Source organism: Mastigoproctus giganteus, chromosome 8 (assembly GCF_048544385.1).
Source record: "Mastigoproctus giganteus isolate SK-2022 chromosome 8, ASM4854438v1, whole genome shotgun sequence".
Lineage (NCBI taxonomy): Eukaryota > Metazoa > Arthropoda > Arachnida > Uropygi > Thelyphonidae > Mastigoproctus > Mastigoproctus giganteus.
Window position 1 is genome coordinate 193,057,455 of NC_143582.1, and position 26,949 is coordinate 193,084,403.

Below are 26,949 nucleotides of genomic sequence, written 5' to 3' on the forward strand. Positions count from 1 at the left end.
TTGCCCCTTCCCCCAACGAAATGTACCATACTTTGTGGGGGAATCCTAAGAGTGGAGGGGCTTGCAATTGTGGAAATGTAAAAAGAAAACTATGATTTAATAATTTTCAAATAGATATTTACAGTATACCCAGTATAAAAATAAAATATAAGTACAAATTCAGTAGCTTTCGGAACTCGTGTCCCTTTATCAACTGACAAATTTGAATACATTACAAGCAAAGTGTGGCACGTTACTCATTCGTCATTGTTGTGGCACGGACGTGTGCTGCCTTGCGCCAGTGATCATCCATCAATAAAACGGTTGTCTCTAGGATGGGATGTATACGCATGCCTTTCTGGCGATTTAATGCCTTAGGGTTGTTTATTATGTTTAGTGACTCTAGCCATAGGTGGTGGCGAAAGTGTCGCGCGTGGTCCACTATCTCAAAGTCGCGCTTGGGGTCAAGATCGTGGTTGGTAGCCCAAAAATGTTCTGCAAGCGCGGACTGGTCAGTTTCGGCAAGCCGGATTGCTCTGTCGTGTTCTGTGAGGCGATCCTGGAGACGTCTCGATGTCTCACCTACGTAGCAACTGTTACAGGCCCTACAGGTGATACGGTACACTACATTGCTGCGTAAGACAGGTGTGACAGGGGTCTTCACACTGGAGACAAGTGAACGTAGGTTCCTACCTGGTAATTGCACACATTTGATGTTGTAACTTCTCAGGATCTTCGAGATACGTCCTGACACTCCTGGATAGTACGGAATGTAGGCGGATGATATGCCGACTTGCTTCGGAGGTCTTGGGTTGGAAGTAAGTTCTTGTGCCTGTAACAAGCATCTGTTTAGTACATGGGATGGATAACCGCATCTGGTTAGGTCCGCCTTCACACGGGAGATCTCGTTACGTCTAATTGTGTCGGTGCTGGAATGGCTCCAGGCCCTGGAGAACAGGGTGCGGGCAGTGCTATTGAGATGGCTTGGAGCGTGGCCGGACCCGTAGTTGGTGAATTGACCGCACCACATGGGTTTGCGGTATACTGAGGTCTCTAGATGTGGGCCTACGCGATGCACTAGCACGTCCAGAAACGGGAGCGAACCGTCCACCTCTGATTCTACGGTAAACTTGATGAAATTGGATAGAGAGTTGAGGTATTCTAGTAGTACCGTTTCAGAACCACGTGGTATTATGGTAAAAATATCGTCGACATATCTACACCACGTTGTAATAGGTGTAGGTGGGTTCTGGTGTATCTGCTTCTCCAGATCTTCCATGGCGATGTTAGCTACTACGGAACTGACAGGGGCACCCATAGCAGTGCCATGTACTTGTTTGTAGAGTGAGTCTTCAAAGGTGAAGATGCTGCTAGAGAGGCATAGGTTGAGGGCGGTACAGATGTCATCAGTGGATAGTGACGTCCTGGATTGGAGGCTTAAGTCGCTCTCAAGGAGCCTTCTGGCGCAGTGTACGGCCTGTTGGACGGGAATCGAAGTGAATAAAGAAACCACGTCAAATGATGCCATGACAGAGTTATCAGGGATTGAAATGTCCTTAATGATGTTAATGAATTCACTGCTGTTTTTAACGGTGTGAGATGTATTACCTATAAGAGGCGAGAGGAGGCTCGCGATGTGTTTGGACAGTTCATACGTTGGGGCACTGCAGCAAGACACTATAGGTCTGAGAGGAATACCCGGTTTATGGATCTTTGGTAATCCGTAGAATTGCGGTAGTTGGCAGCCAGTAGCACGCAGAAGATGGTGAGTCGCGGTCGGGATCTTCTTATCTTTAAGCCATGCGTGGACAAGTTTATTAACATTTGCTTCCAGACGTTTCAAGACTTTAACGGGAGGATCAGGTAGAGGTTCATATACGTTAGGATCGAGTAATAGGGCCAAGGCTTTCTCTCGGTAGGCTGATCGGTCCAGCACAACAGTCCGGCGCCCTTTATCCGCAGGAAGTACAACGATGGAGTTGTCTTTTCTTATAGATGACAGGGCGGCACGTTGGCGGTGGTTGAGGTTTGAGCACGTTTTTCGAGTGTTGCGGAGGACTGCGGCAGTCTTGAATCGGATCTCGTTGGCAGTTTCTTCGGGAAGGTTGGTAATACTGGCTTCTATACCCATAGCGAGCTGTGTGATGGGAGGTTTCGATGGTATAACGGCGAATTTCATACCGTTTGATAAAACACTCAGCTGCTCGTTGGACAGTTGTTTGTTACTTAGATTCAAGATGAAAGAAGTTGTGTCGTCTGAACGACTGTTCGTCTTTAAGGAGTTAGTTTCTATGCTCAAGTTTATGAACTTGCGCTGTTGGCGTAAACGGTAGGTATCCGAGGTCTGACTAGCCCGATGGCAGATGGTATGTATAAGGTTTGTAAATACAATAGGCGAGACCTTACCTTGTAGATGTTGTAACAGTCTGGACTTGTTGTAGTCAGCGTTCCTGATTTCACGGTGGAGATGGGATATCCATAAATTTAATGTGCGTAGGCTGAAGTTAAAGCAGGCACGATCCATATGAGAGTTGTGGAACGGGACTTTGTATCGGAACCCTTTAGGTATAATTCGATTGCTTTTGCATCTGTGTGCGAAGCGTAAATGTTGCCTGTAGCGAGCTATTGAGAGGAAGCACTTTTGCAACTGTGCACAATCGTTGTAGGTATTATGGCCATAAAGTGATCGAATAGTGACAAATGGGCCTGGAGTACTGGGGTCCATAGTTTAATAATTTTCAAATAGATATTTACAGTATACCCAGTATAAAAATAAAATATAAGTACAAATTCAGTAGCTTTCGGAACTCGTGTCCCTTTATCAACTGACAAATTTGAATACATTACAAGCAAAGTGTGGCACGTTACTCATTCGTCATTGTTGTAGCACGGACGTGTGCTGCCTTGCGCCAGTGATCATCCATCAATAAAACGGTTGTCTCTAGGATGGGATGTATACGCATGCCTTTCTGGCGATTTAATGCCTTAGGGTTGTTTATTATGTTTAGTGACTCTAGCCATAGGCGGTGGCGAAAGTGTCGCGCGTGGTCCACTATCTCAAAGTCGCGTTTGGGGTCAAGATCGTGGTTGGTAGCCCAAAAATGTTCTGCAAGCGCGGACTGGTCAGTTTCGGCAAGCCGGATTGCTCTGTCGTGTTCCGTGAGGCGATCCTGGAGACGTCTCGATGTCTCACCTACGTAGCAACTGTTACAGGCCCTACAGGTGATACGGTACACTACATTGCTGCGTAAGACAGGTGTGACAGGGGTCTTCACACTGGAGACAAGTGAACGTAGGTTCCTACCTGGTAATTGCTCACTCTACAAACAAGTACATGGCACTGCTATGGGTGCCCCTGTCAGTTCCGTAGTAGCTAACATCGCCATGGAAGATCTGGAGAAGCAGATACACCAGAACCCACCTACACCTATTACAACGTGGTGTAGATATGTCGACGATATTTTTACCATAATACCACGTGGTTCTGAAACGGTACTACTAGAATACCTCAACTCTCTATCCAATTTCATCAAGTTTACCGTAGAATCAGAGGTGGACGGTTCGCTCCCGTTTCTGGACGTGCTAGTGCATCGCGTAGGCCCACATCTAGAGACCTCAGTATACCGCAAACCCATGTGGTGTGGTCAATTCACCAACTACGGGTCCGGCCACGCTCCAAGCCATCTCAATAGCACTGCCCGCACCCTGTTCTCCAGGGCCTGGAGCCATTCCAGCACCGACACAATTAGACGTAACGAGATCTCCCGTGTGAAGGTGGACCTAACCAGATGCGGTTATCCATCCCATGTACTAAACAGATGCTTGTTACAGGCACAAGAACTTACTTCCAACCCAAGACCTCCGAAGCAAGTCGGCATATCATCCGCCTACATTCCGTACTATCCAGGAGTGTCAGGACGTATCTCGAAGATCCTGAGAAGTTACAACATCAGATGTGTGCAATTACCAGGTAGGAACCTACGTTCACTTGTCTCCAGTGTGAAGACCCCTGTCACACCTGTCTTACGCAGCAATGTAATGTACCGTATCACCTGTAGGGCCTGTAACAGTTGCTACGTAGGTGAGACATCGAGACGTCTCCAGGATCGCCTCACGGAACACGACAGAGCAATCCGGCTTGCCGAAACTGACCAATCCGTGCTTGCAGAACATTTTTGGGCTACCAACCACGATCTTGACCCCAAGCGCGACTTTGAGATAGTGGACCACGCGCGACACTTTCGCCACCGCCTATGGCTAGAGTCACTAAACATAATAAACAACCCTAAGGCATTAAATCGCCAGAAAGGCATGCGTATACATCCCATCCTAGAGACAACCGTTTTATTGATGGATGATCACTGGCGCAAGGCAGCACACGTCCGTGCTACAACAATGACGAATGAGTAACGTGCCACACTTTGCTTGTAATGTATTCAAATTTGTCAGTTGATAAAGGGACACGAGTTCCGAAAGCTACTGAATTTGTACTTATATTTTATTTTTATACTGGGTATACTGTAAATATCTATTTGAAAATTATTAAACTATGGACCCCAGTACTCCAAGCCCATTTGTCACTAGAAAACTATGATGTTTGCCATTCCCATGGTATGGAGGGAACCCTGCATTTAAATTATTGATTGCTTCTTTTGTTTCATAAATATAGCAGGTTATAATGAGAAGAACAAGTAGCAGAGTATAGTGTACCCAACAACATTACTTCAGCTGTAAAGCTAATACTCTGGACTATTGATACCACCTTCACCATTGTTCTTGAAAATATGCCATCATATCCTAAATCTGACAAATGTCAGATTCAGGATCTGATTTTAAAGTTATTGGTCTGCTGCTGGGCAAACAACTTGGTTACACAAAAATGCCTTGCTTTCTGCGAGAATGGAATAGTAGTAGTAGTGGCAGTGGCATGTGATGCAAGAAAGCAAATGTATGATCTTATGCAGCATCAGCCAAAAAAAAAAAAATCACACCATTCCCTCCAAATGCCTGTCCAGTTCCTCCTTAAATTTATTCAACCTATCAACTTCCACAACGACAGATGGAAGTTGGTTCCAGCAATTAACCACCCGCTGGCTAAAGGCAAATTTCCGCACATCTATTCTTAATTTGAATTTATGCCCCCTTAGGTTCGTAATCTGAACAGGTGGAAGGATCCCATCAGAATTCACCGTGCTGAACCCATTCAAGGTCTTATACACCTCAATCAGATCACCGCGCAGGTGCCTAGTCTCCAGCCACTGCAATTTGCAGAACTTAAGCCTCTCTTGATAAGAGGATCCCTTCATTCCCCTCACCAATCTTGTTGCCCTTCTCTGTACACGCTCAAGTAAATCTACACCCTTTCTAAAATGAGGCCTCCAGACCTGTACTCAAGGCGTGGCCTGACCATTGCCTTATACAGAGGGATAATCACCTCCTTTTCCCTGCTAGCAAAATTCCTATATATCATTGACAAAACCCCATGACCTGCCTTGGCAGCCTGTCTGCATTGCTCAGAAAACTTCATATCTGCCTGCACAATTACTCTCAGGTCTTTTTCATTTTCTACCACCTTAAGTGTAGTACCACACAGTTGGTACGTTTCTCTGGGGTTACTTCTACCCATATGCAGTACTTTGCATTTGTCAAGGTTAAACTTCAGTTGCCACTTCTTAGCCCATCTGCCCAAATTATCTAGATCCTGTTGCAGTAGCACACTGCCATTACTGTCATTAACAACCCTGCCAACCTTTGTATCATCTGCAGACTTCGACATTAAGCCTGATATACCTTCATCAATATCATTGATAAATATACAAAACAACAGTGGACCCAACACCGAACCCTTTGGGACTCCACTAATAACATTAGTCCAAGAAGAGCAGCACCCATTGATTACCACCCTCTGTCTTCTCGCACTTAACCATCCTTTTATCCATTGTAGCAACTTACCCTTAATACCATTCTGCTCCAATTTGTACAATAGTCTTCCATTCAATAGTCAAACAAGAAATGAATATTGAGAAAGGAAAGCCACCAATACAGTCTCTGATACCAGATTCAAGAGAAGATTAAAGAAGAAGAAGATGAGCCACTAGTAGATAGAAATAAAGTACTGTTATCTCCTCTACATATAGAACTAAGTTTACTGAAACAGTTCATCTAATTGCAGAATAAAGAAGAAAGTTATTTCAATTAAATTTGTACTACATTTCCATCGCTTACTTACAAAAAAAAAAAAAAAATTAAGCAGGAATTATTTTTGTTGGACCTCAGATTTGCAAGTTGTTGCAAGACTTTGTTTGAAGAATCCATGAACCAACTTGAAAGAAATGCTTGGACTGGCATTAAAAATGTAGTCGGTAATGTTTTGTTAAACTATAAACATCCAGATTATGAGACAATCATGAATGATATACTGGAGGAGTTCATAAATCTAGGCTGCAATATGAGTCTTAAGGTACACATCTTGTACTCTTGTGTCAACTATTTCCTAGACATTTTTTTAGGGAGTTTAAGTGAAGAGCAGGTGGAAAAATTCTAGCTGGGTATAAAAGAAATGGAAAAAAAAGTTACCAAGGGGTATGGAATGACAGTATGATGGCCGACTACTTCTGGGTACTGAAAAACAGGAACAGCCATCAAAACTAGCTGCCTGTCTTAAAACACACACAATCCAGTGTAGTGTATGAGAAATTTGCAACCGCTTATGATTGGGAGAAAGGCATAGCCTTTGATATTTCTGTTTTTACATACACTGGTGTTCAAAGAAAGTGCATCACCTAGGAATTTCACATTTTTAACCCTTTTTCACGATGGTGCATTACGTTAATTACTGACATCACAAATATAAATATAAAAAAAAGATATTTAATTAATAGTTAAGGCAAAACTAAGTAATATTTGACAGGTGCTCTCAAAATATTCCAAAATGAGCATTTGCAACCTTTATACAGCAGTTTTGGTAAACACAACAATTATGGCTGAAATGTTATCAGAAGCCCTCAATTTGCTTCAGTTTATCATTTTAAAAGGAAAACAAAATGAAAAGTTCACCAGGTACAAACTAATATTTAGTTGGACCGGCCCTGATGACAGCAGCACATCGTCAAGGCATAGACAAGGTCAATTTCTGAAGATAATCAACTGATTGTTCTTGGTTCCAAACACAAATTATGGCTTCCAGAAATTCATGAAGGGCTTTGGTTTCTTTCTGGCAACTGCAGATTCCACACGATGCCAACAGTTCTCTATAGGATTCAGGTCCGGCTGGGCTGTTTCCTGGCCAGCTAAGAGTTGTAATGGACCTTTCTTCCAACCATTTTTTCACCTCTAACAAATGTAAACACATTATTGTCGAACATCTAATGCAGAAATGAAGCTAAAGGAACTACAGAAGTGTCTACTTACACTTTTCGCCCGATGACAAGGAGCAGAGTTGTCCTGAAAGATGCAGTTACTTGACAGGTTGAAATGGTCTCTAATGGTTGGCAGAAATTTCCCTTCTAATATAGCCAGGTATCCATTGGCATTTATGCAACCTTTTATAAACTGCAGATGACCTACAATACGAAATGTACCCCCAAATCATTTGGCTGGTAGGGAATTTCACTGTAGACACCATACAGTCTGGATGGTATTCTTCGCCATGTCTACTGCGAATCGTTTGTCTGCCATCAGTCAGAGCCATGCAGATTAAATTTATTCTCATCCGAGAAAATTACTGACTTCCACTGCTCGGGGGTCCAATTGACATGCTCCCTACACCAAATTAATCAGGCCTTTTTCATTTTTTGTGTGAGAAGGGGTTTCTTCTTAGGATGACAGGCTACAAGTCCATTTTTAAAGAGACTTCTTCTGATTGTTACTACCACTCCTGTATTTTCTTCCCATTCTCTTTTCAGTCAGACAAAGAAGTTTTATGGTTTTTAAGGTTTAAGCGCTTCAAAACGCGGTCCTGTTTTGTCATAGAAACTTGTTTGTGTCCGGTTCCTTTTTTCCTATCAGCAGAACCAGTATTCTTGAGTTTGGAAAGAAATCTACTCATTGTTGACTGATTACAAGACACTCTATAAGCAGTATGACGGGAAGAACATCCTTCCTCATGTAAAGCAACAATAGCACTCTTTCTTCTTGGCATCAACTGCACATAACTCACCATCATGACACAAGCAAGGAATGACTGAAACTCTTGCAGAGCGTGCTTATATAGCTGAAAGTAACAGCTGATGCAATATTATGTCATCACCTACGTGTGTCAATCTTATCTGATGCAATCCATGAGAAATATTGCCATATACTTACGTTATTCAGACGACAGTTTTATGGGGTGATGCACTTCTTTGAACACCAATGTATGTTCCTATAAAAATAACAAAACTTTTCTTAAAATGCAGACTGGTGTTATTCTTCATCCTTAGTTTACATTTATACACCCTAGTTCAAGCATAATTTAATACCATAAAAACTTTACCCTTCATGCATTTTACTCTTCCCTCTTAAAACCTTCTAAACCTCAATTTTATCTGCTGTGTTGTACGCAGTTACCAAGCTCTGTATCCTAAATATACAGTCTCTCCTTATGTGGGTGTCGTTTATCTAATTTTTATCTCTACAAGAAATTGTTCGATAAACCATTGACAGTACTGCTCCCTGACACCCGACTGCACTGTACTAAGAATTTCATATCTGCCTCTTAACATTATCATTAGTAGAGGCATATGATGCAAGAAAGCAATCTTATGCAGCATCACCCAAAAAAAAAAAAAAAACGCTCCCATTTCACCCCTCCTTTCATTCCAGATACCTGTCCAGCTCAGAATTAAATTTATTTAGGCTATCAACTTCCACAACAAAGGATCGAAGTCTGTTCCACCAACCAACTACCCACTGGCTAAAGGCAAACTTCCACACATCTATCCTACATCTGTCTTTCCTCAATTTGAATTTATGCCCTCTCAGGTGATTATTCTGAGCAAGAGGAAGAATCCCGTCAGCATTGAGTATGCTCAAACCATTCAAGGTTTTATACACCTCAATCAGATCACCTTGCAGGTGCCTAGTCTCCAGACACTGTAATTTGCAAAACTTAAGCCTTTCTTCGTAAGAGCATCCCTTTGTTCCATTCACTAATCTTGTTGCCCTTCTCTGTACTTGTTCCAACAGCTCTACATCCTTCTTAAAATGAGGTCTCCAGACCTGTATACAGTACTCAAGGTGTGGCCTGATCATTGCCTTATACAAGGGGATAATCACCTCCTTATCCCTGCTAGAAAAATTCCTGTATATCACTGACAAGACACCATGAGCTACTCTTGCAGACCATCTGCACTGCTCAGAAAACTTTATATCTGCCTGCACAATTATCCCCAGGTCCTTTTCGTTCTCTACCAATGTCAGTATAGTACCACAGAGTTGATACGTCATTCTGGGGTTACTGCTTCCCATATGTAGTACTTTATATTTGTCAATGTTAAATTTCATTTGCCACCTCTCAGCCCATCTGCTCAACTTTTCTAGATCCTTTTGCAGCAGCGTACTATCATTAGTATCCTTAACAACCCTGCCAACCTTCGTATCATCTGCAAACTTGGACATTAAGCTTGATATACCATCATCAATATCATTTATAAATACAGAAAACAACAATGGACCCAACACTGAACCCTGAGGGACTCCACTAATGACATTAGTCCACGATGAGCAGTGTCCATTGATTACCACTCTGTCTTCTCCCCCTCAACCATCCCTTTATCCATAGCAGCAATTTGCCTCCAATGCCACACTGCTCCAATTTGTTCAGCAGTCTTCCATGTGTAATAGTATCAAAAGCCTTTCTAAGATTCAAATATATGATATCAAAGTTATTCCCTTCATCCAGTTCCTTTGTGACCACATTATAGTATCCAATTAAATTGGTCAGGCAAGACTTGACCTTAACAAAACCATGCTGTGTCCGAGCTATAACTGAAGTCTTGTCTAGATGATCCTGCAGTGCTTCTTTAACCAGTGATTCCATTATTTTCCCCGGAACACAAGTTAAACTCACAGGTCTATAATTACTTGTGTTGCCCTTTGATCATCCTTTGTGAATTGGGGTCACATTTGCACATCTCCAGTCCATGGGTACCTCCCCTGAGTCCAAAGAAGCTCTCATAATTATGGCTAAGGGTTTGCTTACTTTGCTGCCTCCTTTAATATAACTGGATAGATCCCATCCACCCCAGGTGCCTTTCTTGTGTTTATCTTCAACAATTTCTCCTCCACTTTACTCTCAGTTATTACAAGATTATCTAGCTCACCAGAGTTTAACTCACCTCTGGCATTCCCCTCCCTGAATAACTCCTCATGTGTGAATGTAGATGCAAAATACTCATTTAGTTTGTTAGCCACCTGAGCAGGATCGTCAACAGTAGAACTGTCAATATCCAGTGGACCAATCTGATTCATCCCTTTCCTTCTAGAATTTACATAGGTAAAGAACTCTTTGCTGTTTTTCTTTGCATCCTTTGTCAAAGATTTCTCATAATCCGCCTTTGCCTGCCTAATCTCCTTTGTGACTTGGAATTTCCTAACTTTAATTACAGTTATATACTTTGTATAATTTCCACAAATTATAGCAGGTCCTGTAATCACGTACATACAAATGAGAACTTATACGTAAACAGGAAAGTAGTAAGTAAATTTGGAACTTTGCTAAAGTAATCGTTAGGCTGCTTTAAGTATAATATAGAAATTTAAAAACAGTCTGAACTATAGTTATGCACCCTAGAATGAATTAAATTCATGTCAGGAAAAAGTAGATCAATATTATTACCACTTTCGTCATTCTGAATTTCACCGTTTTTGAGTTTGAATTTTTAAGAAATTTTATTTACGAGTTTTATAATGGATTATGTATATAGAATTCATCTCCCTCCCACCCATTTCCAAAAAAAGAGATGAAATTAAGTGATCACATTTGGGATACAAATCATTATCAGTACTATATTTTTGTTAAGCCAAAAATATAGTACTGATAATGTACAATTTAATTTAATGATGTAGATCATTAAGTGGTATCTAGTGAATAAAATAAAATGGAATAATTCCTCACTGCAGTCGCTACTAAATTTAAAGAAAGCAGTACTTGCAGAAAAAAATGAATCCTCAGACAGGTTGAGAATTGATTTTCAAAATTATTTTTAAAAGCACATAATTAGGAGAATTAACCATGTACAGCCAAACAAACTGTACAAAATCTGCAGACTTTACTGTTGTCCAAGACAGAGAAACTGAAATCTTATAATATTTATAATATAATATCTTATAATATCTTATAATGAATAGTATTTTCCATTTAGCCTATTTGCAGAACCACCTGTTGTGGCTTTGAAGTCTTCCTCGATAAATTAAACGTAATACATATGTTTTTTGGCATGGGAGTGGCTAAAATATGGATGAAAGATAAACTTTCTGGAAAATAGGAAAAATACTTGTATAACCAGAAAAGTTAGCAGCCATATATTTTATAAATGCTCTTGTTATTTTTTGCTAAACTAATCAATGCAGTTTATGTCACATGGAATAGTAGTGCCGATTTGCACATTCACTTATCACAAAAGTTGACAAAAGTTATTCTGTAGTTGAAGTACAAAAAGTATGGTGCAGTAAAATTGCCAAGTGAACTTAATTATTCAGTAAATTTTTTAATGAAAAATAAACTATCTTTGAACAGAATAGACATGTTTTGTGTGTGTTATGAGTTGCATGTTATTGTTAAAGAATACCACTTTCAGGTACACATCTAGAGGCATTTAAAAATGGTTTGAATTAAAAATCACCCTGTATAATATTTTTGGTTATCATTAAGTTGTGGTTAGCGTACAGTGCAGTGTCCTCCACGACATTATAATAGTTTTGTCACTTGTTATTAGGTTTAGAAAGGTCTGGATTCAAATCCTGTTTGATACTGGAGGACGTCTTAAGGACCTTCTCAATCAGGGCTTTAGTTATCTGATTTTAGGTAGAGAGGTTTTTCAAAATGTAGAGGCAATACACCACTGTGCAGTGGGACCTTAACTGTTAAGGTCACAATGCAAATTGTTTTAAATTTCCCCCATAGTACAATAAGCATTTGCCTTTTCCACCTAGTGTTTTTCTTTATTAACCTAATTAGAATTCTGCTGTAGAAAACATGTCAAAAATGTTGACTTAAATTTTTTTTGTGCATTTTAAATATCAAATTCCCCCTTTTTTGTATGAAATTTTAATTTAGCCAATAATAATAAATGTGGCATTGCTGATATTTACACTTTAAATGAATGCATGACATAATTAAAATTTCTTTAATTTTACAGATTGGATGAAGTGGAAGAAAAGATGTTACAACAAGAGGGTGAACTTGAACGTTTGATGAATGAAAAAAAAAGACTTGTTGCAATGCAAGAACAGTTAACAAAATTACAACAGCAGCAGCTTGTAGCTTCACAAAAGAATATTGAATATATTCGTTCTAGTGGTGAGGGTGACAGTCTCCAGAAATGTTCTCATTCTTCTCGTCCTGATACTCTGTTTAGTACATCTTCAGATGCTGAACATCCAACTTCACGAGAACGACCAAGGCAGGATAATTTACTTCTTACAAGGCACAATGTTGCAGCTATAGAATCACAAATACAGTCATCTCGAGTAGACAGTACACAACTTCAAAATAGAGAACTGGCTAATTCAAAAAAAGATGTAAACAGTTTATCTATAAACCTTGCGCGTAAAACTCGGGGAAATACAGTCCCTGTAATGGCTACTGAGCATTCTGCGGAAAGCAGGGTAGTTGAATCCATGTCAGCTCTTAATGCAGAATTAAATCAAAGTTTATCACTCCGTGATGAATTACGTCAACAGAAGGCACTTCTGGCAGATTTACTTGGTCGGGATCAGAGCAAACAGCAAAGCTATTCAAGAAATCAAGATACAAGAAGTCAGAGTGGATCATCTGTAAATTCTGAACCCCTTGAAGGTTCCAGTAGTGTTCTAGCTCCAGATACAACAGTTGCTGCTACATGGGGAGGTTCCAGCACACAAGATAACCTTGAAGATGAAGTTGAAGAACCTGTTGAAAGTTTAGAAGAACAGGAGGAAGAGGAGGAAGAAGGTATCATTAAAAAGTTTCTTTATTGTCTAAGCACTCATTCATGTTACACACTTACTTGGTTCCCCAAAAATTATACAGACAGGAAATACTTCCTTTTCTATGCAATTGTTTGCTTGTAATGGGAAACCATTTGCTCATGCATCCAGATACAGTGTTCGTTTGTATCTGTTTAACTTCAGCACCTAAGCTAAACTTTGTCAGATTAGGTCATTGCATCATTGAAAAAAGCAAAAATATCTGAAAAGCTCCTAGGAGATAGGTGTAATTCAGTAAAATCATTTGGTAGCAAACCAGTTAAACCTTAGACAGCTCAAATTTCCAAAACTAAAAATGAAAAAAATTGATATACTGTAATAAATGCACCCCTGGTTATTTAGGATATCTTATTAAAATAAAAGAAAAACACTATTAAACCATCTGAATTATAATTTAATTCTGATAACAAGAATGCATTTGTGTAAATAAGTGCAAGCCTTAACACCTAGCCCATTCAGATTGACCTTCAGTTGTTCATAGCTGTTCACTCTGTTCTGATGACAGCATCCCATACAGATCCAGAAATGCTACCAAATTATGTAAGTTATTTGTGCAGGTGTTAATTTTTGCACTTATGTACAGAAATATATTTTTATTTTTCTGTATAACCCCATCTCAACACAATAAAATCTGTTTGAAATATGTCATATGGTTAACTAGCATTTTTTCTTTCATTTTGACACAGTGCCTAAAAGAAAAAGTTTATTAATCAGTTTTACAGTAAAACCTCATTAAATCAAAGTTCAAGGGAGTGAAACACAACTGTTTCAATTTAATTAGGTTTGTGGTATCCACACAAGTTCAAAGCACATGTTGGTATTAGTTAATTGAGAAATTTTTAGTCTAATACTAGCACTGCAGAATTTTTGTAATTTTCATTTAAAATGATAATCTTTTAGTTTCTTTGTGTAGACTATTTATGAATAGTTAGCCTAACATAGTAATTTAGTCAATATGGGGAAAAAATACTTGTAATCCGTGCAAAAAAAGATAATATTTCTCGTTTTCTTTTTCTCTGCTAAGCTCGTTTTTGCTAATCATACTACATGAACTGGTGTCTAGCATGATATTACTTTAAAACAACAAGAGAGTGGTAGACAAAAAATAGAAAATGCCTAGTGTTTGAGTACATCCAAAGAAATATCTGCTTACAGTTGTGAAATTTTACTTTGGCTATGTGGAATTAATTCCCCCCCCCCCACACACACACACATAAATAGGACTGTTTACAGAAAAGATTAACCATGAGCTCTTTGGAAAAGGAAAATATTTCATGCAACTGTATTTTGATACTTCAGAATTTTTCAATTCAAACGAGATATGCAATAAAATTTTTTCCAAAATCTGAATATGTGATTCCGACGAGCTCTCATTGGACTTAATGACTTATACTTGCAGTGTGTTTGTCAGCTTTATAGTTTATAGAGTTTTGTTGTTTTCACTATTCACAGCACTTACAGGAAAGAAGTTTTGTTTTCAGTGATGTTGACTGAGTTGTGCAATTTTCATTTAAAATAAAAAATTCTTGTATGAAGAAAAAATGAATTATTTAAAATGCAATGAGTTTATGCTTGTTTACTTTTTTACTTATTTTTGCAGATTGATGTTTGACAAGGAACAAAAAAAAAAAAAAAAAAAAACATGATTACCCAATAAATCCTATTAATTTTTTCTTCATTGGTTTGTTTTTTACGTTACTTTTAATTTAGTTATTTTATCTGTTTATTTTTTTTATTCTCATGCGTGAATGTAGATGCAAAATACCTATTCAGTTTTTCTGCAAACTGAGAGGGTTATCAACAGATAATCCATAGACATCAAATGGCCCAATGTGATTCAATCCCTTCTTTCTACTGTTAATAAAAGCAAAGAAGTCTTTGCTGTTTTTCTTTGCATTCTTTGACAAAGATACCTCATACTCTGCCTTAGCTTACCTAAACTCCTTTGTGACTTGATTACTCACTAATTTATATCTACCATAGGCTTCTGTATCACCTGATAATTTATATGCATCCCATGCACTTTTCTTTTCTGCCGTGTGTCTCAATAGTTCATCTGACGTCCATTTAGGTCTAAGCCTTGAACAGTATTTCTTTGTTGGTATGAAAAGCATAGTAGCCTCTTTGATTACTTCCTGTTTAGAATTTCCTGTTGGTAACATCATCAGTTGGTCCTACTGCACACAATTTAAAAACTGTTTGAGACCTCTGTAGTCACCCTTATGAAAGCAAAAGCCTTTCCTTTTACCCTTGACTAGTTATGTCTTTAATTAAATTCCATATTGGTACACTGTGATTGCTGCCAGCCAGTGTGTCTTTTACCTGCAGATTCTTAATGCATGAAGAATCACTGCTGAAAACCAGGTCAAGAGTATTGCTTCCTCTTGTTGCTTCTCTAGCGTGCTGCAATAGAACACAGCCATCCAAGAAATCCACAGAAGTCATGCTAGTCTGTGAGTGACCAACCCACAAATTCCAGTCAACATTTGGAAAGTTAAAATTGCCCATTATGAGACATTCTGATTTGCTAGCCCACTATATTTCCCTGTACAGCTGTTAAGTATACCTGTCATAGTCATTGGGCCTATAACACACTTCTACTCCCAATTTTGTTTTCCCAGTGCTTATATCACACCAAACTGATTCAACATTGCACTTGTCATCCAAGACAACTGGATGCACTGCCTTAGATTTAATATTCTTAATTAAGAGCATGGCCCCTCCACCTCTCCTGTCTTGCCTGTCCTTACTGTGTACATTGTATTGACCATATTCAAAGTGTCTGCATTTGATGACTTAATTATTACTTCAAATTCATCAAATTTATTTACAGTGCTCCTAACATTAGTGTACATGCACCTGTTCTTATTCTAAGTTACTCTAACACAGCCCATGTATTCATTTGTTCCATGATGTCCATGATTCATTTATTCCATGATGTTCTGTGATGTCCATGATTCATTTATTCCATGATGTTCTGTGATGTCCATGATTCATTTATTCCATGATGTTCTGTGATGTCCATGATTCATTTGTTCCATGACCCACAGCAGGGCCTGAAATGGCGCCTCCGTAGCCAGGTGGGCAGGAGCAGCAGTGCGTAGCACACACTTCTTGATTAGACCGGGGTTCGAGCCGTGACCAGCAAATACGGTGGATGCAGAAAGGTCAGGGAATTACCACCACATATCCGCGGAGCAATATGGCCTTAGTTTCTAATGCTCCTAAAAACCAAATGACAACAACAACAGGGCCTTGAAATCCCAGACTCCTTGCTTCCCAGGCTGCTGCTTGTACTAGTAGTAGTAGTGGCATGTGATGCAAGAAAGCAAGTGTATGAGCTTATGCATCATCAGCCAAAAAAAAAAATATCACACACCATTCCTTCCAAATTCCTCTCCAGTTCCTCCTTAAATTTATTTAACCTATCAACTTCCACAACGACAGATGGACGTTTGTTCCAGCAATTAACCACCCGCTGGCTAAAGACAAATTTCCGCACATCTATTCTACATCTGTCTTTTCTTAATTTGAATTTATGTCCCCTTAGGTTCATAATCTGAACAAGTGGAAGGATCCCATCAGAATTCAGCGTGCTCAACCCATTCAAGGCCTTATACACCTCAATCAGATCACCGCGCAGGTGCCTAGTCTCCAGCCACTGCAATTTGCGGAACTTAAGCCTCTCTTGGTAAGAGGATCCCTTCATTCCCCTTGCCAATCTTGTTGCCATTCTCTGTACGCGCTCAAGCAAATCTACATCCTTCCTAAAATGAGGCCTCCAGACCTGTATGCAGTACTCAAGGCGTGGCCTGACCATTGCCTTATGCAGAGGGACAATCACCTCCTTTTCCCTTCTAGCAAAATTCCTATATATCATTGACAAAACCCCATGACCTGCCCTGACAGCCTGTCTGCATTGCTCAGAAAACTTCATATCTGCCTGCACAATTACTCCCACGTCTTTTTCATTTTCTACCACCTTAAGTGTAGTACCACACAGTTGGTATGTTTCTCTGGGGTTACTTCTACCCATATGCAGTACTTTGCATTTGTCAAGTTTAAACTTCAGTTGCCACTTCTTAGCCCATCTGCCCAAATTATCTAGATCCTGTTGCAGTAGCACACTGCCATTACTGTCATTAACAACCCTGCCAACCTTTGTATCATCTGCAAACTTCGACACTAAGCCTGATATACCTTCATCAATATCATTGATAAATATACAAAACAACAGTGGACCCAACACCGAACCCCGTGGAACTCCACTAATAACATTAGTCCACGAAGAGCAGCATCCATTGATTACCACCCTCTATCTTCTCCCACATAACCATCCTTTTATCCATTGTAGCAACTTACCCTTAATACCATTCTGCTCCAATTTGTACAATAGTCTCCCACGCGCATCAGTTTCAAAAGCTTTCCTGAAATCCAAATATATGATATCAAAATTATTTTTTGCATCCAGTTCCTTTGTAACCGCATCATAATATCCTATCAAATTTGTCAGAGAAGACTTAACAAACCGATGCTGTGTCTGAATTATTGCTGCAGTCTTGTCTAGATGATCCTGCAATGCATCTTTAACCAGTGACTCCATTATTTTACCCGGAACAGAAGTTAAACTAACTGGTCTGTAATTACTCGTGTCACTCTTCGATCCCCCTTTATGAATTGGGGATACATTTGCACATCTCCAGTCCGTGGGGACCTCCCCTGAATCCAAGGATGCTCTCATAATTATGGCTAAGGGTTTGCTTAGTTGCTTTGCTGCTTCCTTTAATATAACTGGATAGATCCCATCCACCCCAGGTGCGTTTCTTATGTTTAACTTCAACAATTTCTCCTCCACTTTGCTCTCAGTTATTACAAAATCATTAAGCACCCTGCTACAATTTGATAACCTTCTGCCATTTTCAAACCTTAATAACTCCTCATGTGTGAATGTAGATGCAAAATACTCATTCAGTTTGTTTGCTATCTGAGCAGGATCATCAACAGTCGAACCATCGATATCAAGTGGACCAATCAGATTCATCCCCTTCCTTTTAGAGTTTATATAAGTAAACAAATCCTTCCTGTTTTTCTTAGCATCTTTTGCCAAAGATTTCTCATAATCTGCCTTCGCCTGCCTAACAGAGAAATAGAGTGGGCTAGTAAATCGGAATGTCTTATAATGGGGGATTTTAACTTCCCAGATATTGACTGGAACTTGGGGGTTGGTCACTCACACACTAGTCAGACTTTTGTGGATTTATCGGATGATTGTTTTTTGCAGCAGCATGTGTTCGAGAGGCAACCACAGAAAGTAATACTCTTGATCTGGTTATCAGCAGTGATCATTCATGTATTAAGAATTTGCAGATAAAGGAACCACTAGGTGGCAGTGATCACAGTATACTGATGTGGGATTTACTTAAAGATTTAATTACCATCAGGGGTAAAGGAAAGGGTTTTTGCTTCCGTAAAGGTGAGTGCAGTGGTCTCAGACGGTTTTTAAATTCTGTACAGTGGGATCACCTGACGATGTTACCAACAGTAAATTCTAAGTGGGAAGCATTCAAGGAATTAATCGTGGATTCTACTAAAAGTTCCATACCTATTAAGAAATATTGTTCAAGGTTTAGGCCTAAATGGTTATCTAATAAACTAATGAGACTTGTAAGAGAGAAGAAAAATGCATGGGATGCATATAAATTATCAAGCGACTCAGAAGCCTATAGCAGATATAAGCTAGTCTGTAATCAGGTCACAAAGGAGGTTAGGCAGGCGAAGGCCGATTATGAGAAATCCTTGGCAAAAGATGCTAAGAAAAACAGCAAGGATTTCTTTATGTATATAAACTCTAAAAGGAAGGGGATGAATCTGATTAATCCACTTGACATCGATGGTTCGACTGTTGATGATCCTGCTCAGATAGCAAACAAACTGAATGAGTATTTTGCATCTACATTCACACATGAGGAATTATTAAGGTTTGAAAATGGCAGAAGGTTATCAAATTGTAGCAGGATACTTAATGATTTTCTAATAAAAGCAAAGTGGAGGAGAAATTGTTGAAGTTAAACATAATAAAAGCACCTGGGGTGGATGGGATCTATCCAGTTATATTAAAGGAGGCGGCAAAGTAACTAAGCAAACCCTTAGTTGTAATTAAGAGAGCATCCTTGGACTCGGGAGGTTCACACGGACTGGAGATGTGCAAATGTATCCCCAATTCACAAAGAGGGATCGGAAGGTGACACGAGTAATTACAGACCAGTTAGTTTAACTTCTGTTCCGGGTAAAATAATGGAGTGACTGGTTAAAGATGCATTGCAGGATCATCTAGACAAGACTGCAGCAATAATTCAGACACAGCATTGGTTTGTTAAGGGAAAGTCTTGTCTGACAAATTTGATAGGAAATTATGATGTGGTTACAAAGGAACTGGATGCAAAAAAATAGTTTTGATATCATATATTTGGATTTCAGTAAAGCTTTTGACACTGTTGTGCATGGAAGACTATTGTACAAATTGGAGCAGAATGGTATTAAGGGTAAGTTGCTACAATGGATAAAAGGATGGTTAATTGGGAGAAGCTAGAGGGTGGTAATCAATGGATGCTGCTCTTCATGGACTAATGTTATTAGTGGAGTCCCAGAGGGTTCGGTGTTAGGTCCACTGTTGTTTTGTATATTTATCAGTGATATTGATGAAGGTATATCAGGCTTAATGTCGAAGTTTGGAGATGATACAAAGGTTGGCAGGGTTGTTAATGACAGTAATGGCAGTTTGCTCTGCAACAGGATCTAGATAATTTGGGCAGATGGGCTAAGAAGTGGCAACTGAAGTTTAATCTTGACAAATGCAAAGTACTGCATATGGGTAGAAGTAACCCCAGGGAAATGTACCAACTGTGTTGTAATACACTTAAGATGGTAGAAAATGAAAAAGACCTGGGAGTAATTGTGCAGTCAGATATGAAGTTTTCTGAGCAATGCAGACAGGCTGCCAGGGCAGGTCATGGGGTTTTTTCAATGATATATAGGAATTTTGCTAGCAGGGAGAAGGAGGTGATTGTCCCTCTGTATAAGGCAATGGTCAGGCCACGCCTTGAGTACTGCGTACAGGTCTGGAGGGCTCATTTTAGGAAAGATGTAGATTTACTTGAGCGTGTACAGAGAAGGGCAACAAGATTGGTGAGGGGAATGAAGGGATCCTCTTACCAAGAGAGGCTTAAGTTCTGCAAATTGCAGTGGCTGGAGACTAGGCACCTGCGCGGTGATCTGATTGAGGTATATAAGGCCTTGAATTGGGTTGAGCATGCTGAATTCTGATGGGATCCTTCCACTTGTTCAGATTACGAACCTAAGGGGGCATAAATTCAAATTAAGAAAAGACAGATGTAGAATAGATGTGCGGAAATTTGCCTTTAGCCAGCGGGTGGTTAATTGCTGGAACAAACTTCCATCTGTCGTTGTGGAAGTTGACAGGTTAAATAAATTTAAGGAGGAACTGGACAGGCATTTGGAGGGAATGGTGTGATTTTTTTTTTTTTTTTTTTTTTGGCTGATGCTGCATAAGCTCATACACTTGCTTTCTTGCATCACATGCCACTACTACTACTACCTTCTTTGTGAGCAGCAATGCAAGAATCACTTTCACCTCTGCCTGTGTCTCTAGTTAAACTATAAGTCTGTATATCCCTCCAAGATAGCAGTTTTCCAACCCACCTATCACTGCCTCGATAGCATCAGTAAATATTGTTGCATCCCTTCTATTTAAATATATCCTACCCCTGTAAAACAGTCTCTCCTGTTAATATGCACAGACCACTCTAAGAAAAATTCTACCCCATGAGCCTTGCACATTCTCTACAGGGACGAATTGATTGATAAGAGTCTCAACGTATACTCCCTCCTATTGTGATTGTCGAGAATTGCAGACACTTTCAAATTCAATCCTAACTCATTACATTGCCCTGTACTTGTTAAGTAATCCTCAGATCTCCTACTCTTAATATGATTAGTGTCAACATGTACAACAATATCACCTTTTAGCCGACTGGGCCAGCCAGGTGGGTCAAGTACCTGCCTGGCAACCCAATGGTCGCGGGTTTGAATCCCGCCTCAGGCTTGGATCAGAGTAAAATGCAAAAACTTTGGGAGGTGCATTATGGCCACAGAAGCCGATGCGCCAACAACTAACAAAAAAAAAAAAAAAAAAATCACCTTTTATACTCTTAAAAGATGATATCTTCTTTACAGTATCATCTACTTTTGCCTCTGGCAGACATACCTTGATTCTGTTCCACCTATCTTTGCACGTATTTTCCATTTTCCTGACAGTAGAGTCACTGACAATAACTAGTTCTTGTGGGACCAGCGCATTCTGCTTTGAAGATTGCTGCTGTGTTGTCTGATACACAAGAGTGAGCTCTGTCATTGAGTTGGATAGATTTTAATTCCTTTGAGGGCATCTACCTTATAAATTTGGAAAGTATTAGATAAACTAAATAGATATATACCAAAAAGCCCGTATATAATTATATAAAATTATTTAAATTTTGGCATTTCTAATTATAATTAAAAATGCCAAAATATTTTCCTCAATAGCAAAGAAAATTATCAATCGAATTTAGAAGTTGAAAATAAAATAACAATTCCAAAACACTTAAATGCCCATTAAGAAGGAAGAATATTAATTGAATTAAAGTTGGAAATACAATGGATTCTGGTTATTTGGGCCACCAGTTAATCGGGGCAGCCATTTATTTGGGACAAATCTTAAAGAACAGAACCTAATCAAGAAAATAGCACCATTTATTGTCCCAATTAAGCGAAGAAAACAGAGTTTTCTCCACTTAATTGGGACAAAATGCCGTTTAGTTGGGGCAGAAGACCGCAGCATTCGAAATTACCCTATGATTTTCTCCAACCATACCACCTGATTAGGTCAGATTTTGAGGTCACAACCATAAAACAATTAGTAGTTTCCAGTTTATTGGACTTTTCTTTTAGTGCAATCTATTATAAATGGATAGTAAACACGATCTTATTGAATTTGCATTAATACCAACAGCTGGAATTCTGTGGGTTTTGACATTATTATGGTGAAATGTGTTTCCCCTTCCATGAAATCTTTAATCATATAGAAAAAAAAAATATTTTCGGAATCTGTTTCCCCTTCCATGAAATCTTTAATTATATAGAAAACAAATACATTTTCGGAATCTTCCCATCATTCCTATTTTTTAAACTTCTTAACTTGTTACTCCATTCTCACTTGCACATATCATGTTAGTTACAATTTGTGTGGGCAGTGCTCTTTGTTATTGATTGCTTATCTTTTTTACTGTTTTAAATTTTAACCCCTCCCCCAAATGTCAGTGAACAGAAATATCAACTAGTTAGTATGTACATATTTCACTATGTATTAATTAAGCTATACACGTAAGTGTATATTTATTTTTATTTTGCTAACCTGTGGAAAATGTTCTGATTTTCACATATCATTTACTTTTTTAATTCATAAGGTAATAAAGTGTCAATTTGTGCTTAATAAATCTTTACTTTTATAGCCTGTGGATAGCATTTCTCCTATTTTCGCTTATTAGAATCGCTGTTTAATAGAATTAAAATTCAATTCACAAACATGATCACAATGACTGGCGCTTGCTACACATTGTATGGTGGACGGTACTTTGCTAGGGTAAATCCATCGTAACATGATTTGATTGTACAGAGAATCAATCGTAAAGCGGGGATCCACCGTATTTTTAACTATTTACGTGGGGCAGCCGCTTAATCGGGCCAAAATGCACTAGTCCCAATGTGTCCCAAATAACTGGAATTCACTGTATATACAAGGTATATTTCAAACACAGCCAATTGTATACCTAAAATGAAATGGAAGGCAAAGTCAATTCAAGTTATACCTCCACACTAACTATGCAAGAGAGCTAGATAAAAAAAACCATCATACAACAGAAATTTCTTGTAGATAGTAGATGAAACTGCAAAATTTCAACTACATAGTACAGTAAACCCCCGATATTCGCGGGGGTTACGTTCCTGAGAAATGCCACGAATACTGAGTTATGGCTCCCATACTAATAAAAGTTCCAAAGTATGAAATAAATAAGAAAAACTAGTCTAAAATTTTGTCTATGTATGTATTATATGTACCTTCATAATATGACTATGTACATAGACAGTACATAGTGAAATACAAGCATAAAGCATCGAAACGAAAATAAGAAACAATTTAATATTAAATGTAATATTTATTAGAAATTTCAAACAAATCTTTCAAACCAGCGCCTTTGCTAGTTAAAAAAACTTATCCCGCCAGTGTTATCACCAGTTTAGCTAGTGTTGATAAAGGTGTTTTGCTTTTTCACGAATGATGAGTGAACTTAACGGAATTTTATTTTGAGTTCAGTCTTCTATCCACAGATTTAAAGCTTTTCCCATTTTTTCTAATACAGTTAACATCACGAGTTACAGAGCAAATTTTTGAAGCAATTAGCCTGTTTTCATGGACACTGTGGCAGATTTTTTCTTCCGATTTCTTGATTGATCGTACCATTGACTCATTGATTTTATAATGTTTTTCCATGGACAAGACACTTTCACCATTATAAATTTTGTCTAATAACTCAATTTTACTCGTTAATGTCATCACCTTCTTTGATCTTTTCACAGTTCCCTTGTTGTTCGTAGCCATATTTTTATAGGGGTTAAAAAAGAACTTGTCCACAATAAAGTCACTTTCTTTTACCATTAACACACTCGAAAAAGTCTGTTTATACTAACACTGCAAAACAGATTTTTCACTTTTGTAAGCATATCAATTTATAAATTGATAAATTTATTCAATATATAAGCATATAAATTAAAAACAAACCACGAAACTTTCCATGACAAGTGCATATCGCAAATACTGAACAAGGATTAGTAGGAAACATCCATGCTCGCGATTTTGTCACCCCTCTCCCCCCACCCACAGAGCGCCGTTTTGACTGAGAAAGATGATTTTAGCTGCGCCCATGTTTTTTTATGTCGGAAAATGTTCACGGCACTTTAAAAAATTCACATTTTCATTTTATATTAAATCAGCGACCGCAAATAGCGAGGGTTTACTGTAGTCTTATTATTACAACTGAAGAACCCAAAAGTTGGTTATATGCGGTTACTGGTGGTTATAGTGATCATGTTTGCAAATCAAATTTTGATTCTAATAAGTGAAAATCGACAAATATTATCCAGAATCTATAAAAATAAAGATATAAAGCACAAATTTGAACTTTATTACCAAAAGGTTTATTACCAATTTGATTATAAGTGAAAATTGGCAGAATATTATACACAGGTTAGCAAAATAAAAATAAATTTATATTACGTACATAGCTTAATTAACATACATATTAAACATAACACTTTGTAATATGATTATAATTTAAAATAGTCACTTATTTTAGATTGCTTTAAATTATCACTACAAAGTCTATTTATAGATTTTTCAATATTGTATAACAGTGTATTCACGATTATTTTCACCAGTTTCTTCCGATGCTCTCCTCAGGACGGCTATAGGTTCACAAGTTTGCCGTTTTGTTACTGCAGTTCATTCGGGTTCATCTTCATTTTCCTCCTCCTCCTCCTTCTTGGTGAAATTATCAGTAACAGACTGGGCAGTTTCTTCATCTGTTAAAGCTGTAGTAACTTGTAGATCACCATCTATGTCTACCCAGTCATTAAACTCCTGTTCCCCCACGTCTTCAAGCTTTTCAACATGATCAATATTGTGGTTAGTTGATTATCATGAATAATTAATCCACATTTTTTTGAAACATTGCTAATGCAGATTTCAGAAACTTGATTCCAGGCACTCATTGTCATATGAAGTGCATTTAGAACTGTTATCTGCTTTGTGATATTGGATGATGTTCCCAAACCTTCATCTATAGACTGGATGATTCTTCACCCCATATCCGATCTATAAAAGGTCTGAAAGATTTTTATTATTCCTTGGTCGAGAGGTTGAATCAGTGATATAATATTTGAAGGTGGAAAAACTAATTCAATGTTTTTGAAAGTCAACTTTGGATGAGCTGGACAGTTGTTTAGAACCAATGCAAGTGTTTTGTTTTTCTTATCCAATTGTAAATCCCATTTATGAAGTAATCTTCAAATAAAGAAGCTGTCATCCAAGAGTTGCCGTTGTTGGTATATTCAACAGGCAGCTGTTTTACTCCTTCAAAACATCTAGGCAATCTTCAAACATCTTCAAAACTCTTGCCTATAACTAACGTCTTCATCTTGATTGTTCCTGTCATGTTGCATGTTAAAAGAACTGTAATCCTGTCTTTCATCTTCTTTCTTGCAGACCCAAGGAATTTTAGAAAGTCATGCAGTGGTCTGGGGTATCCCTGTAGTACAAACCTGTTTCATCTGTATTAAAAATGTCTTCATCACCTAAATGTAAAACATTTAAGTAATGAAAATAGATCAAATCTATGCAAAAAGCTCAATTTTGCAATATAAAAATCAGAAAAAAGAAAGAAAAAAGAACTTACAGGCTTGAGCAAATTATTTCATACTCCATGAAATGCGAGGACATTTCTAAAGTTCATGGCCTGAATATGAAAGGTTAGTGGTGTAGTGTTAGAAATTTTTGTACTTAATGTATAACACTTCAAATTGTAACCCACCAAGTTTTATGCACTTTCAGTAAAGCCTTTTTAGGGTCCGTAGTTTAACGAAGCACCCTTATAATGTCACTAGGTTGTCTGTCTGTCTGTCTGTCTGTCCATCCGTCTGTCACATCATTGTATCTCTGGAACCACTCAACCTGTTGACTTGAAATTTTGCATGGTTTGTACATCATGTGGGCCAACATAATGCCATATTGATCATTGTTGACAAAAATTTGTCTGAGAAAGTGGGGGTAAAATATGGGGGAGTGACAAAAATTGTTGTTGATGACCTATTGCTTATTATACACTGTTGGAAAGAGCTCAGCGAGTAGGTTTAAAATATTTTTTAAATTAAAAATGGCGGCACCAGACAGGAAAATGTAATTTTCGTGCCCCCCTCTATTTCCATCGCTATGTGGAGCTAAAAATCTAAAAATCACATTAGCTATGAACAGCCTTAGAAAATCTGATGAAGGAAAACAGCAGCAGAATAACATCCCTACTACGAGCAGAATTCCTACACCAATGGAATAAACTCGAAGCCATCTTAATGAACACATTCAGCCAACTACAGAAGGCAGAGGCAATATTGGAAGCACAAAACACAGATGGAGACAAGCAAATGCTACAGTGCACTCCATCATATGCACAAGCGTCGAGGACACCAGCAAGTGACTCGATAGTGGCCGGCAAAACACCCAAACCCGGAAAAAAAGGCCCTACCTAAACAATCACACTTGTTGGTCCTACGACCAACAAAACCCAATGACAAACAGTCCAGTGAACAACTCAAATCCCAAATAATGACTAACCTAAACAAAGAATTTAAGACAACAAGAATAAAGGAAAACAAGGAACGTCGGACTACTGATAGAAACGGAAACAAGAGAGGAAGCACAAAGAATAATAAAAAATCCAAAAATACCTGAACTAGGACTAACCACTGTTGCGCCCAAAAAACGAGGCCCTTCAATCATAAAATACAACCTGTCCAAAGACCTTACTCCGGATCGACTATCAGAGGAGCTATTTCAAAGAAATCTACAGGCCATATTTCCGGACAGGAATAAGGAAGACCTAGTGACGCCCAAGTATATAACCAAATCAAGGGATGGAA

General features: G+C 38.5%; 1 protein-coding gene across 3 annotated transcripts in view; it reads left to right on the forward strand.

Annotated features, from left to right (window-relative positions):
• The window catches only part of LOC150082125 (uncharacterized), a 645,531-nt gene that overhangs the window by 276,434 nt on the left and 342,148 nt on the right, over nt 1-26,949 (forward strand). For all 3 annotated transcript variants that reach the window (XM_090379113.1, XM_090379114.1, XM_090379115.1), the window contains one exon: nt 12,318-13,111. In XM_090379113.1, coding sequence (XP_090235239.1) covers nt 12,318-13,111 — 794 coding nt within the window. The remainder of the gene's footprint in view (nt 1-12,317; nt 13,112-26,949) is intronic.